Source organism: Fulmarus glacialis, unplaced genomic scaffold (assembly GCF_000690835.1).
Source record: "Fulmarus glacialis isolate BGI_N327 unplaced genomic scaffold, ASM69083v1 scaffold41364, whole genome shotgun sequence".
NCBI lineage: Eukaryota > Metazoa > Chordata > Aves > Procellariiformes > Procellariidae > Fulmarus > Fulmarus glacialis.
Window position 1 is genome coordinate 46987 of NW_009206895.1, and position 11890 is coordinate 58876.

Genomic DNA, 11890 nt, shown 5'->3' on the forward strand with positions numbered 1-11890 from the left:
TTCAGATAACACAAACAGTGGTAAAATTGATGGGGAAAAAGAGTCAGCATGATGAATAGGCTGGTGCTGAACAGCAAGTGACAGATACGCAGACGGAAGACTGGCAGGACAGGGAGACATCTCCTTCACAGCGGATGGATAGAGATTCTCAATCATTTTCAGGAAGAAAAAAGAAGGTAACTAATACAAAATACAGAACTGTGGAACTAATCTCTGGATCATGAGCACATCTATTCTTCTGGATTATGAGACTCCAGCAGTGGAAATCTTCCCTGTATGTTGAACATTATCAGCACTGGGCAAACATAGCAGAGTGCCAAAAATGGATGTGACTACCGATAATGCTGATTTAGATAGGAACTGTTGTGAGTTTGTTAGCAATGAAAGCATTCATTCTCTCACTCTTCATTCTTTGGGTCCCTAATATATTCCTTGGGAGATAACCAGATTTCCCCATTTAGGCAGGGTTGTATTGACCCAAATCTTGGATGGGAGAGAAGAAAAGAACAAAAGATCAAAAAGAACAAACTGGTAGCATGAACAGGTGTAGGACATATTTTTCTTTAACCTAAGCAAAATATTATAAGGTACTGTAGCTGTCTTTCAAAGTCATAAACAGAGGCCTAAGCATCTTTAGTAATTAAATATCCCATAGTGCTTTTCAAGAATCTTAGCAAATTTTTTTACCCTCTATCCCTAAGGCTCCCTCTGCAAGATCACTTAGATAAAGTATTCTTCATTTCCTCTCCCAAAAACCATGTAGTGATGTTAAACAGCTGCTGCGCTCTACCTCAGAGGTGGATGCTTTCTAGTGAAAAGCACAGTGAGATCTAGATAACGCCATCAAACATGCTCCATGCAAATAGCTGCAAAGTTTCAATGGTTAATGGGTACAATGTGCTCTAAGATCCTCAAATGAAAAGCATTATGAAAATGTAGAGTGCACTGACTTCTGTTTAACCTGTACAGTCATTTCTGTAAGTCTACACAAGCTGTTAGACTTACTTTATGCTATTTGAACACCTGTTCCAAACTTCATTAATAACCAGAAAGCACACCCTCCCTAGTTCTACCTATGCTAGTGAACTTTCTCTCATTGTGTATTAAAGTAATTTGTTCTAGATGCTTAATACACTAAGTATATTCTTGCAATACATTTTTGTTATCAGTGTCTGAATACCAAGTCTCAACTTGCAGCCTTGCGAGTGCAAGTGATGAAGTCTGCGCAGGCATTGGCACAAAACACTTAATAGACAGCTAGAGAACAAGTTACCAATATGCAAGTACAAAACAGGACAAGTGCTCACTCATGCAATCAGTTGTGCAGTGAAGTTAAGTCTTCACTCCTTTTCTTCATGATCTCTTAAATCCATATTCTGTCAGCACGTTTGAAGTGAAGGACAAGTCATCTAGCATTCCTTGGATAGTCTACACTTACGGCCTAACCACACATGCTTGTATCAAACATTTCTAGAAAAGCGTAAGTTTTGGTGGGCCTTAGCAGTTTGGCCCAAATAGGTATTTTGACAGCACAGGCTACTAACTATATTTTTTGTATGAGTTGTCACTGGACTCTATTGGCTTGCATTGTATTTTCTTCTCAAGGAAAAGCTTTGTAAAAACTGTTCGAGCTTCACTGAGACATGTTAAAGAATTAATTACAAAGTAAAGCTGAAGGAGAAAATTAATTTTGGAAACACAAGAGGTTACTTTTCTTTTCCTCCCTTTTCTGGGAGTGGGGGAGGAAAGGCAGTTATTTTCATCTTCATGCTGGGGACAGGAGTTGGGAGCTGTCCAGTCGATAACCTGGCCATCAGAACAAGGTTTGTAATTAAAAGGTCAGTGACCTGGAAAGCTAGGGCCTCACTCTCAGGGCCTCTCCGTAATGACGGCGCTATTAAATTAAGACTGTTATGAAATCAATGCTAAAAAAGCTTTCATGGTAACGAGATTCCATTCAAGGACATGCAAACTGCCTCATGAAAAGGACTTAAATTATAAAAAAGAAAAGTAATAAAAGAGGGTTAAATTGAAATCTGCTGAAGAGTTTACTTCCTTTAAAGCTGTCCAGCAGTGGGCTGTGCCCCCTTCTCTCAGGTCTTCAAGGTGATCCACTTGGGTTTCTTTGGCAAGGAAGGAAAGACAGGGGTTCAACTTCAAAGAATGCAGACTACAGAAAAACGAAGAAAATTAAGACAGTTTTCTACTGGACATTCTGGGGCTGACAGCATTTGTTTCTAGGGAATCAAGTGTCTTTGAGCTCTGATTGGGAAGGGGCATCTACAATTAAATATTTTATTCATCTCTTCAGGAATCACCATAGCCTGGCATCTTGACACTGGCAAAATTTTCTGGAACTCTGATGCACTGCAAAAAACTGTGCAAGACCTACAGCAAAACCCTGTGTAGTAACTCACTTCCTACCAGCCGAAGTAATGAAACAGATTAGCAGATACAACACGTAAAAGGGCAACGCTTCCAACAACCTCCAACCCATCTCACCAAGCAAGAGCGTGACTGCTTTTGGAAGCATGTAGCCCATTATGTTACATATCTATGTATCTACAAAAGACCAATCCAGGAAGTGTATCTTCTGAAGACCGTCCAACCTTCTGGGTGGACATTTTCCCAATATCAGGGGATAATCAGCAGTTACACATTTACTTGCCCGAATGCACTTCTGTTCTCCCACCACTATAATTTCTAAGCTCCTCTATGCTTTTGTCTGTTCACAATCCCACTCTGGGAAGGCATTACTGTACTCGTTTTACAGATGAAGAGAACAAGCAACTAAGGAAAAAGTTTTTCATCCAGGATTCCACAGTAAGTCTGTAACCTAGCAGTTTTTCCCTTCCCTGTCCCGAAAGACTAGCACCCTGAAAAATAGAGTTACACATGTATAGTGCACTTCCACCCCCTTTCTCTATCTAGCCAGAAGTTACAGATTCAGAGTACACAAAATTAACAAGCCACATGAGTTACCGGATGGGTAACTGAGCAGTACAGGACATCTGAGGCACAACAGTTAGATGACAGACACATTTCCACAAGGGTTTAAACCCCACATGCTGTCTAATTACTCCCAAGGCGCCGCTGATTCTGTGGCATGTCATCAGCAGAATCAGCGAGTTGGACAAAAAACAAACAGCATCTTTTTTTCCTTTCTTTTCTTTCAGATACTCTGAGGGGAAACAGCTGTTTTTCCCTTCATCTGAAGAAGTTCATGATAAAAAGGAGGAAATGTCATAAATTACACAAAATGCCAGTGTAAGCTTCAAAGAAAATGATAAATGATTCTAATAACTTCATGTTTCTCATTAATGCCTCTGTATTTGGGAGTTTAAAAGTGCTTAAGACAACAGAGAAATCTCATCCAACTTTTGAAAGACCTTTTACAAATCCAGGACACCCTCACTCTCCCAACTGTCATCAACACTATCATCCCATGTTCCAGAGAGAGCAGTTCAGCAAACCCCTGACCTGCAAGTATCCAGGAAAGCCTACTTGCGGCCTCTGCAACTACTGTCTCACAAGAAACCAAACCCAGTCCAGCTGATGATCCTGAAGAAACTTTAATTTCTCACTGCACTGAAATGCATTAAACAAAACCCAGTGCCTATATTGAATATTAATTAATATTAAAAGGAGATAAAATTTGATTGGCCTTTTTTAGGTCGGAGACGCTTATAAAAAAGAAGAAAAAATTGTAATTCAAGGCGGAACCATCTCTGCAAGTCTCAGAAGTGAAATTTCTTAGGCAAAGCTGAGATTGCAGGACCTGAAAGCTCACCCACAGCTAATGCTCCAATCCTATCCCTGTAGCCTACATAGGCTGTAGCTGGGGCAGCCGAAGGCTGCTGCAGGGGTAGGGCACCTGGTCTTTTCCCTCCACATTCGCAGACACAAGGTGACCCAGCACCATCCTCTCTACTGCAGGAGTTTTTAACCAGACTGTGGGGAGTCACAGACCTCTCCTGTAGGTTCCACGAAAGTAACTACAAAAGACAAGTTCATACATGGTGTACAACTATCTATAGATATGAAAATTCCCCTCCACCAAACTTCTTCTGGGGTCCATAAAAAGATCTTCTACTGTAACCTCTGCTTGAAGAAACTTGGATCAGAGTAACTGTGAAAAAAATACAAGGGTACCTCTGTACTATTTCCTACAAAGATAATTTTAAAAGAGATGCTAGTAACTGAAATGTTTTCTCTACAGAAAATGCTTTTTTGATTGGCAGTGAGGACAGCCTAACTACCTGTAAAAAGGGGATAAACATTATCATTGGGATGACAATGACTGTGTATCAGAGAATAGGGGGAACGGCCTACCAAACCACGTAATCCCTCATTTACTCAGGACTAAACTAGCCACAACATCTACGTTTCAAGAATAATTGCCTCCATCTGCCAGAGCACATAGGTACCACGACAGTATGTACCTTCTGCTCTTGAGCACTGAACAGAGGTCATGTTGTAAGCTCAGTGGTCAGATTCCACATGGACATATTTCCAGTGACTGCTGGGTACAGGCACTACTGGACCCTGCTCCTTCCTATCTCCCACTGTTAAGTTTTCAAACAAACAATTAGCACAAAGGGAAGGAGGGCTAATTAACAAACAGGAACAAACAAACAGCTCTACCAAACCATTTCTGCTCTTTAGTAATTATTAGCCAAGTAATTCATAAGAAGTATTAGTCGGGCCACAGTTTCTCTGTGCTTCCATCTCCCCACCCTTCCTCTTCTCCCAGTCAGGGATTTATTAAAATTAAACAGATTAGATGGAGCTCCTGATACTAAAAACTGTTCAGCGAAGCCTGCGGTGGGGAAGTGCAGAGCAAACACCAGAGACATTTGTCTCTAAATTGCTCTAAATACCTTCTGCAAATGAAATTCTAACCCAGCTGTGTTGAGAGAGAAAATGAGGAATAACTGGTCATTGTCAGCACAGAATAAGATCAGGCAGTTATAATATTGCACGATATACTGGGGGCTAAGGATCTCTCGGCAACAATAGATTTTGTATCAGGTTACCCCGGGTAATCAGCACAGCTTTTAGGCTCAGCTTTCCCTTGCTTCATTGCTTCGATGATAGAGTTGAAATCCCCAAGCTTTTATGATTAATTACTCCCCGTAGGTCCACATATTTCAAGGAAAAACTCATGGAGCACAGCGGCCAACAGGCTCCAAATTTTAATGCCATCCTGATGGCAGGGCAGGGCAAGCAACATACCTATGTGATTGGAATGTTCTCTAACTGGCACTAGGACAAGCAGTGAAAGGATCACACTCAAAATGATGTACCCATGAACTACTTGTCATGACATCATTGCTGAAACACAAGACTGCCATTCCCTTCTAGGTCCTTTGCTATTCAAGATGAGCAAAGTGGTGCATATACTTGAACTCTCCATCTCATAACATCACGTCTCAGGCATCTCAATAAACAGTTCATAAGCCCAAACATAATAATATGTATTTCATAGGCTTCCCTACTTTTCAAAACTCAAGATCTTTAGCTATAGAATTTGATGTACCCTGATGTACTTATGACTTCAATGTATAAGTGGGTCACTCCCCTCTGAAGTTTGGAGTTTGTATTTTCAGGATCATTCCAACTGCTTAAAGTGCTCCATAGTGCACGTAATTAACTCCAAGGTAAGACTGCCCTTATTATTTACATTTTCCGGTAAGGATCTAAGCAATATGGTCCCAGGAGGGTAGCATAATATGGAGTGAACTTCACCTGAAATGCACTGTAAGTTGTGGACTAAAAACTTTAAAAAGAAAAAACAGAACAAAATATAGTTCTGCTATGAGTCAGAAAGTAAAACAAATTCTCCGTGGGCAATGGCCAAAGTATGTTCCATCTGTCTAAGACGATACAGGATTTGTCAGATTCTGTTCTATCCCTGCTATAGAAAAGGGCTAAACTCAGTCAGTAGTTTACCATTTCAGCCTGAAAGTCAGGTTGACCCCAAGCTTGACCCTAACCTGACCCTGTTTATTTTCACCAAGTCCTTCGCCCTTCTTTCCTCTCTCTGGCTCTCTTCAGAAATATTCAACCTTTTCACCTAGAAGCTGGTCATTCTAAAGCCAATGTCACTAAGGTTAGGACTGACCAACTAGTCTGCAACTCTAAACTGTCCTCATTTCAGAAAAGGTCTGATAATAGTTAACCCAAAAACTTCCAGTGTGTCTTCTGTATCCTACAATTCCACATCTGGTGCCAATATTGCTCTAGTCAGTTTGGAAGAAAAGAGACTGATATTTCTTACAAACTTCAAATCTTTTTTAGAGACAGACTACTTGCTTTGTCCTTAACATCTAATTTTCCATAGTAATACATTTTGGCTTTAAGCTAACTCAAGCTCCCTCATTATCACTGAGACCACAAACTTTCCATACCTTTCTTCTTCAGAAATGCTCTTCTGGTTGCAAGAGGACTTTGGCGGACTCGTGGATTCTGTAAAAACTTCACTGCTGTCACAATCTGATGAGGGTAGGAGGATTGGAGAAATAGAAGAGAGAAAAGATCCAAGTTAGGAATGGTCAAATTCCTATTTTACATTATGCATTCTGTACTGCTAAGTAAGGCATCGTATCCAACACATGGAGACGGTCTGGAGCTGACACCGATCCAACTTTCAGAAATGGTTCAATGAGCATCAGAATTTGTGGCTCAACTCTTATCAAACAGCACAATTATGGTATTTCAACCTAGAATTTTCTTGTTGAATTACTCTTGGAGTAGCTCAACCTGTACAAAAAACTCCGTTGAGATTCTTAGGGGTTTCTGTCATTTATATTGTGATTTTTCTTACCTAAGTTGGCTCCTACAGTTGAGGGCAACCCTGAAACAATGCATGAGATCTGTAACAGTAGGCTTACTAGTAAGAATGCTTCCTTTCTGTCTGACTTAAAGCTTCCTGCAAATTCTAAGAGATTAAGGCTTTTCTGCCATCATTCTAATTTACTGAAACCAATAAATAAACCTCAGCTTGTCATGACTGGAGAAGAAGCAACTTCACATGTTTTGGATCACATAACAAAAATATCAAAAAAGTCACTTTTCATTACACAAATGGGTAGGTGAGTAGTTAAATTTATGTTCCACACCAACAGAAATCACAGATTACTTTTGTCTATAGACTGACTTCTACATCCTTTTTTAAGGTGACATAGCACTTAAAACAAACCACTTATTCAAACAAAGGGTAAAGTATGGGATAATACTCAATGGCATCAACAACAATGGTACTAGTTTTTTACACGTCCATTTAGTGCCAGTGAAATTTATTTGATTTTTTTCTTCATATGGTAGGTCAACTTTCCACATACTCTCCTATACTATTACGCACATTATTACGTGTTGCTGCACTAGTGAAAAACAACTGATTCACTTTACTTTTATACAAAGACATCTGTTCTGATTGTGGCATCAGGGGGAATAATTTGCCTGAAGTTAATAGCACTTAGGAGATGGACACATCCATGTGAACTAGTGGAAGAGATGACTTCCTTCCTCTAGAGCTAAAAATAACCATGCATATGCATGGAAGAGGTTTTTCTCCCCAAACAGTGGCATGAACCTTCTCCTAAAATGGTGGTATATGCTAGACCTATGTTAAGTAGGTCTTGAAGAGTTTATCTTAAAATACAGTTTCTGGAATTCAGTTCCAAAAGGTTTTCAGAACTTTCACAGCAGAAAAAGAAGGAAAAAAATAGCATCGCTACTGAAATCAGTGATTTTCACTTTGTGTTTGAATCAAACCCTTCGAATATGCATTTCTGGTCAGAGAGCAAAGTTCTGATGGGTTTAATGGCACTTTCAATGTACTCCTCAGTGCATTCCATCAATGTTTTTTTCTTTTAAATTGCATCTCTTATTTCTTTAAATACATTAATCAGGCTAGTGTAGGCAAAACGGATCCATTGGACAATGCAATAAACATGAATTATCATCTATCCAACACGCATAATGGCTTAAAAATACATAATAGCAGGTGTAGTTTAAATGATTAGTTATTACACCTGTGGTGGGTCTGATTCAATTGGGGAAAATCATCTTTAATAGGTTAAAAGGTTTAGATCACCAGGCTTCCCTTAAAGTGGCTGTAGAGAGGGTATGATGGAGTACGCTGTCATTACTAATTCATTTAAGAAAAACATGGGGGATACAGCAAAGAACAGCAGAAACGAGCGAATCCAATTTAAACATCAGGTAAAGCAGAAAACACCTTTTAAAAAAGCATGATAAATGAATTTGGGAGAGAGATGAAATTGACATATTTATTTTAACGGGAATTTGACAAAGTCCCAGCACATTTCAAAGTTGGGAGGTTAAAATGAATGGGGTATTTTTAATTCTTTTCCTTTTCTTATTTTCCTTCATTTTTTTCCTTAAGTTTACATTCAGTAATTTTGAACCATAAAATACTACAGCAAAATACCCCACATAAAGTACACTTCGGTTTCATTTATGTGCACTTGATCTGTCTCCAGCTGAAATGCAGGTGACAGGTAAATCACAGATTTAAACTGTGCTGATATTGCTACGCCAGATGCAGAAATATAAAGCGCCCAAACTAATAACCTTAAGATAATATGCTGAATAAGAAAGATGCCCAAATGAGCAGACCAACAGATATGTGAACATACCAAAACCACTTTCCTTCTAACAATAATTACTTGTTTGTTTCTTCAGAAACTCCTCAACACTCCCTCCCACATTTAGTGAGCTAGAGACACAGACACAAAAGGCCTGCAGACCTGAAATTCTGCAAGCTCTCATATTTAATTATCAGTTTTTAAGCATTAAAAAACTTGTAAGAAATAAGCAGTATTTTTCATTGTGCTATTTCAATCACAACCACGTGAACATTTTATTGATTCTAACTCTTTATTAAAACTTATTTTTGCCTTGTAAAAATGTAAACATTTCAGTAGTAAATTTCACTCCAAAATAAACTTCTATTTTATCTCTTCCCTGCATCACTTCCTCCATTATTCACAAGGTTTTTAATCTTAAAACAAAATAAAATTACAAACAACAACAAACTTCATAAAAAAGAATCCTGGACATGTATTCCTCCTCCCAATAATCCCATGTTTCTCATATTTGTTTGCATTTACATTCTCCTAGAGGCTAAGCTGAAACTTCTTCATTTTTATAATTCATCTTGTATACATGAGCAACTTAAAAAGCAATTTCAGCCATGTCAAAATGCCAGTATTTTCAACAAACATACACAAGAACTTTCCTACCTTCTATGGATCATTTTCCTTGCACAAACAAGGGCAACTGCAGTCCATAATTTAAACAACAGGAAAAGGAGGAAGAAGATGAGAAGACTTTGCAGGCCTGTGTATAGCCAAAAAAATCATGCACCAAACAAGCACTCTGACTCAGCTGGTAACATTGTTCCATACTATTTCTGTATCATTTGTAACACTTCTCCAAATTTTTATAGTATTAGGACACTGCCAAATAATGTGCATTGTATCACCACTCTGATTCTGAGATTGCCAGCACACACTGGCCAGCAAACTAGTTTTATCTAGTGGATCAGGTACGTATTTCCCTTCATGAAAGACAGTGTATTTGGCTTTTAAAAGCAAGTCAATTCCACAATTGCTGTCCTACCACCACTTCTCCTGCAGTGATATGATACGCAAAGACATATTTCTGACTGGGTGGTGGTGGGTGGAATCCTGCAGCAGGTCTTGTCCTACAGTTTGATTTTCTAATTAGAAGATGAAATTCATGGATTATATTTGTGTCTGGCCAAATTTCATAAATTCAGGCCAAATATTCTGCTTCAATGTCAAAGATATAAAACGGAGACAGGAACTTTATTGCAGATGTTGTGGGAGTGCAGCAGGCTGGCAAAATTCTGGGCTAAAGCACAGCACTTTGACGTTATAGCCAAGGTCCCTCGTTCCTGATTTCCCTCCCTTTTGTGTTAATGGGGAAGGTAAAGCCAGCCTTATTTCTTATTATGCTCAAAGCTGCAGGGTTCCCAATGAAGCAACCTAAGCTACTTTATCAGTTACTAGCATTAGAAAAATAAGCTATGAAATTTAAAATACTGTGGCAAATGCCCACTTTCTACCACCTCAAAAAAAAAAAAACAAAAAACCAAAAAAACCAATTGATTAACAGAAATGTAAAAGAAAATCACCTTCATCAACTAAAGTTCCACGGGATTCGGTAGCAGAGTTCCACATGGAAAACAGAATCAAAAGCCACCAGGAGAGAAGCCCTTAAGAGCTCTAATAGATTTCCTAATACTGGGAACCCTCTGTAGGTTATTACTAAACAGCATTTGTTGATAGACTGAGACTTTGAGATGACCTGTGATGTAAAGGTTGGATCTGAATTATACGTTGCAAGGGATGGTATTTTGTCTTTCTGAGTGGATCTGTATCTGTTTAAATGCAACACTTCTTTTCATTAAGCAGAGGCGGCACAGGCCATGAACTATGCACAGACAGTTTACATTACATGTGCGGAAGCAATCAACACTGGCAATATACATGACGTATGTAAAAGAAGTTGGAATTAATTTTTTTCCAGTGTATTAAAAAATAATAATATGGCAGTATCAACACACACTCAACCTATTTCAGCCAGAGCAGAAGGCCACAGCTATAGGGCAAATGGAACTGATCAATATATTAGCCTACAGCAACACCCCCTCAGTGTACGGCTGTATGTTTGCAAGGCTCAGAAGATTAAATTGTCTGTGAAAGGTTTCTGCACTCCTACTCTAAAGGAGATACCCAGAATCCTGTTAACAAGCATCAAGCTAAAGCCAACTTACGTTTTAACAAGGGCTGACTTAAAAGCCTGGCACTGCAATGAACATGAAAACCCCTTCAAACAGAAATGCTGCATTTTACTAAGAAATCAGTGCTCTGCCAAGGAGTAACTTGACAAATACGGTTATCGGTGGCACACGGAAATAGTTGCAAAGCAGCTGTTAATCAGGGAAACACATCATAGAACGCTGATGCTAGCACTCATGAAAAAATGCAAGGGGCTAATTATGAAGCCATATATCTCACTAAAGAGGCACTGTTCCTGGAGATTCCAGGCAGAGCTCTCTCAGAGTCGGGGTCCTGGGACACTACATCCACAACGTTCTCCAAGACAAGCTTCCTTCTCCCAGGGCAAACCTTTTCCCAATTCAGTGTTCTGGGCTGCAGAATTTCTGTGAAATTCATATTTCACAGAAACTGCTTGTTAGTTCTAAAGAAATTATCTGCAGGTCGGTCAGGAGAGAGGAAACACTTTAAAGCTCCTATGATTTCATTGAAATTTTTATGAAACCCTGCAGAACCCCAGGATTTCTTTCTGCTGTGAGAGACCTACAAAGTTTGGCGATCTCAAAGTCGTATTGAGAAAAGTTTAAAAATTCAATAACAACAATAAAAAAACCCTCATGTAAAACAGAGCAAAGGAAAAAAAAAATACAATTTAAAGCAAGATTCACAGGAGTCAGAACCAGAAAAGAACAAAGGCAGGGAAGAAACAACCTTCAAACCATACCCGAGATTGAGAACCCAGAACTAAAAGAATACAGAATAGTAACGAAAAAACGGTAATACAAGCTAAAAAGGAAGAATCCCAGGTGCCCGGAAACTCAGAGAGCTGAGTGTTCTATGAATGAAATCTAGCGCAAAATCATCAACACAACGGCACCCAGACGAAAGGTAGGACAACAAATTCCAGCCATGCATTCATGGCCCAGTTTTCACCGACACGTGAAAGAACGCGGTTCCCGAGGGCAGACTCGGCCGGGGGCCGGGGGCAGGCGACCCCCTGCCCAGCCCTCTGAGGAGATGCACCCGGGCAGCAGCCGGGGAGCGACCTGGGGGCGGCC

General features: G+C 39.5%; 1 protein-coding gene across 1 annotated transcript in view; it reads right to left on the bottom strand.

The window, feature by feature from the left end:
* Window positions 1–6495, bottom strand: part of PEX14 (peroxisomal biogenesis factor 14) — a gene marked incomplete at its 5' end in the record, with an annotated part of 41290 nt that extends 34795 nt beyond the window's left edge. The window contains one exon of the mRNA XM_009575912.1: window positions 6411–6495. Within this exon, the coding sequence (XP_009574207.1) occupies window positions 6411–6495 (85 nt within the window). The remainder of the gene's footprint in view (window positions 1–6410) is intronic.
* Between the last annotated feature and the right edge of the window lie 5395 nt (window positions 6496–11890).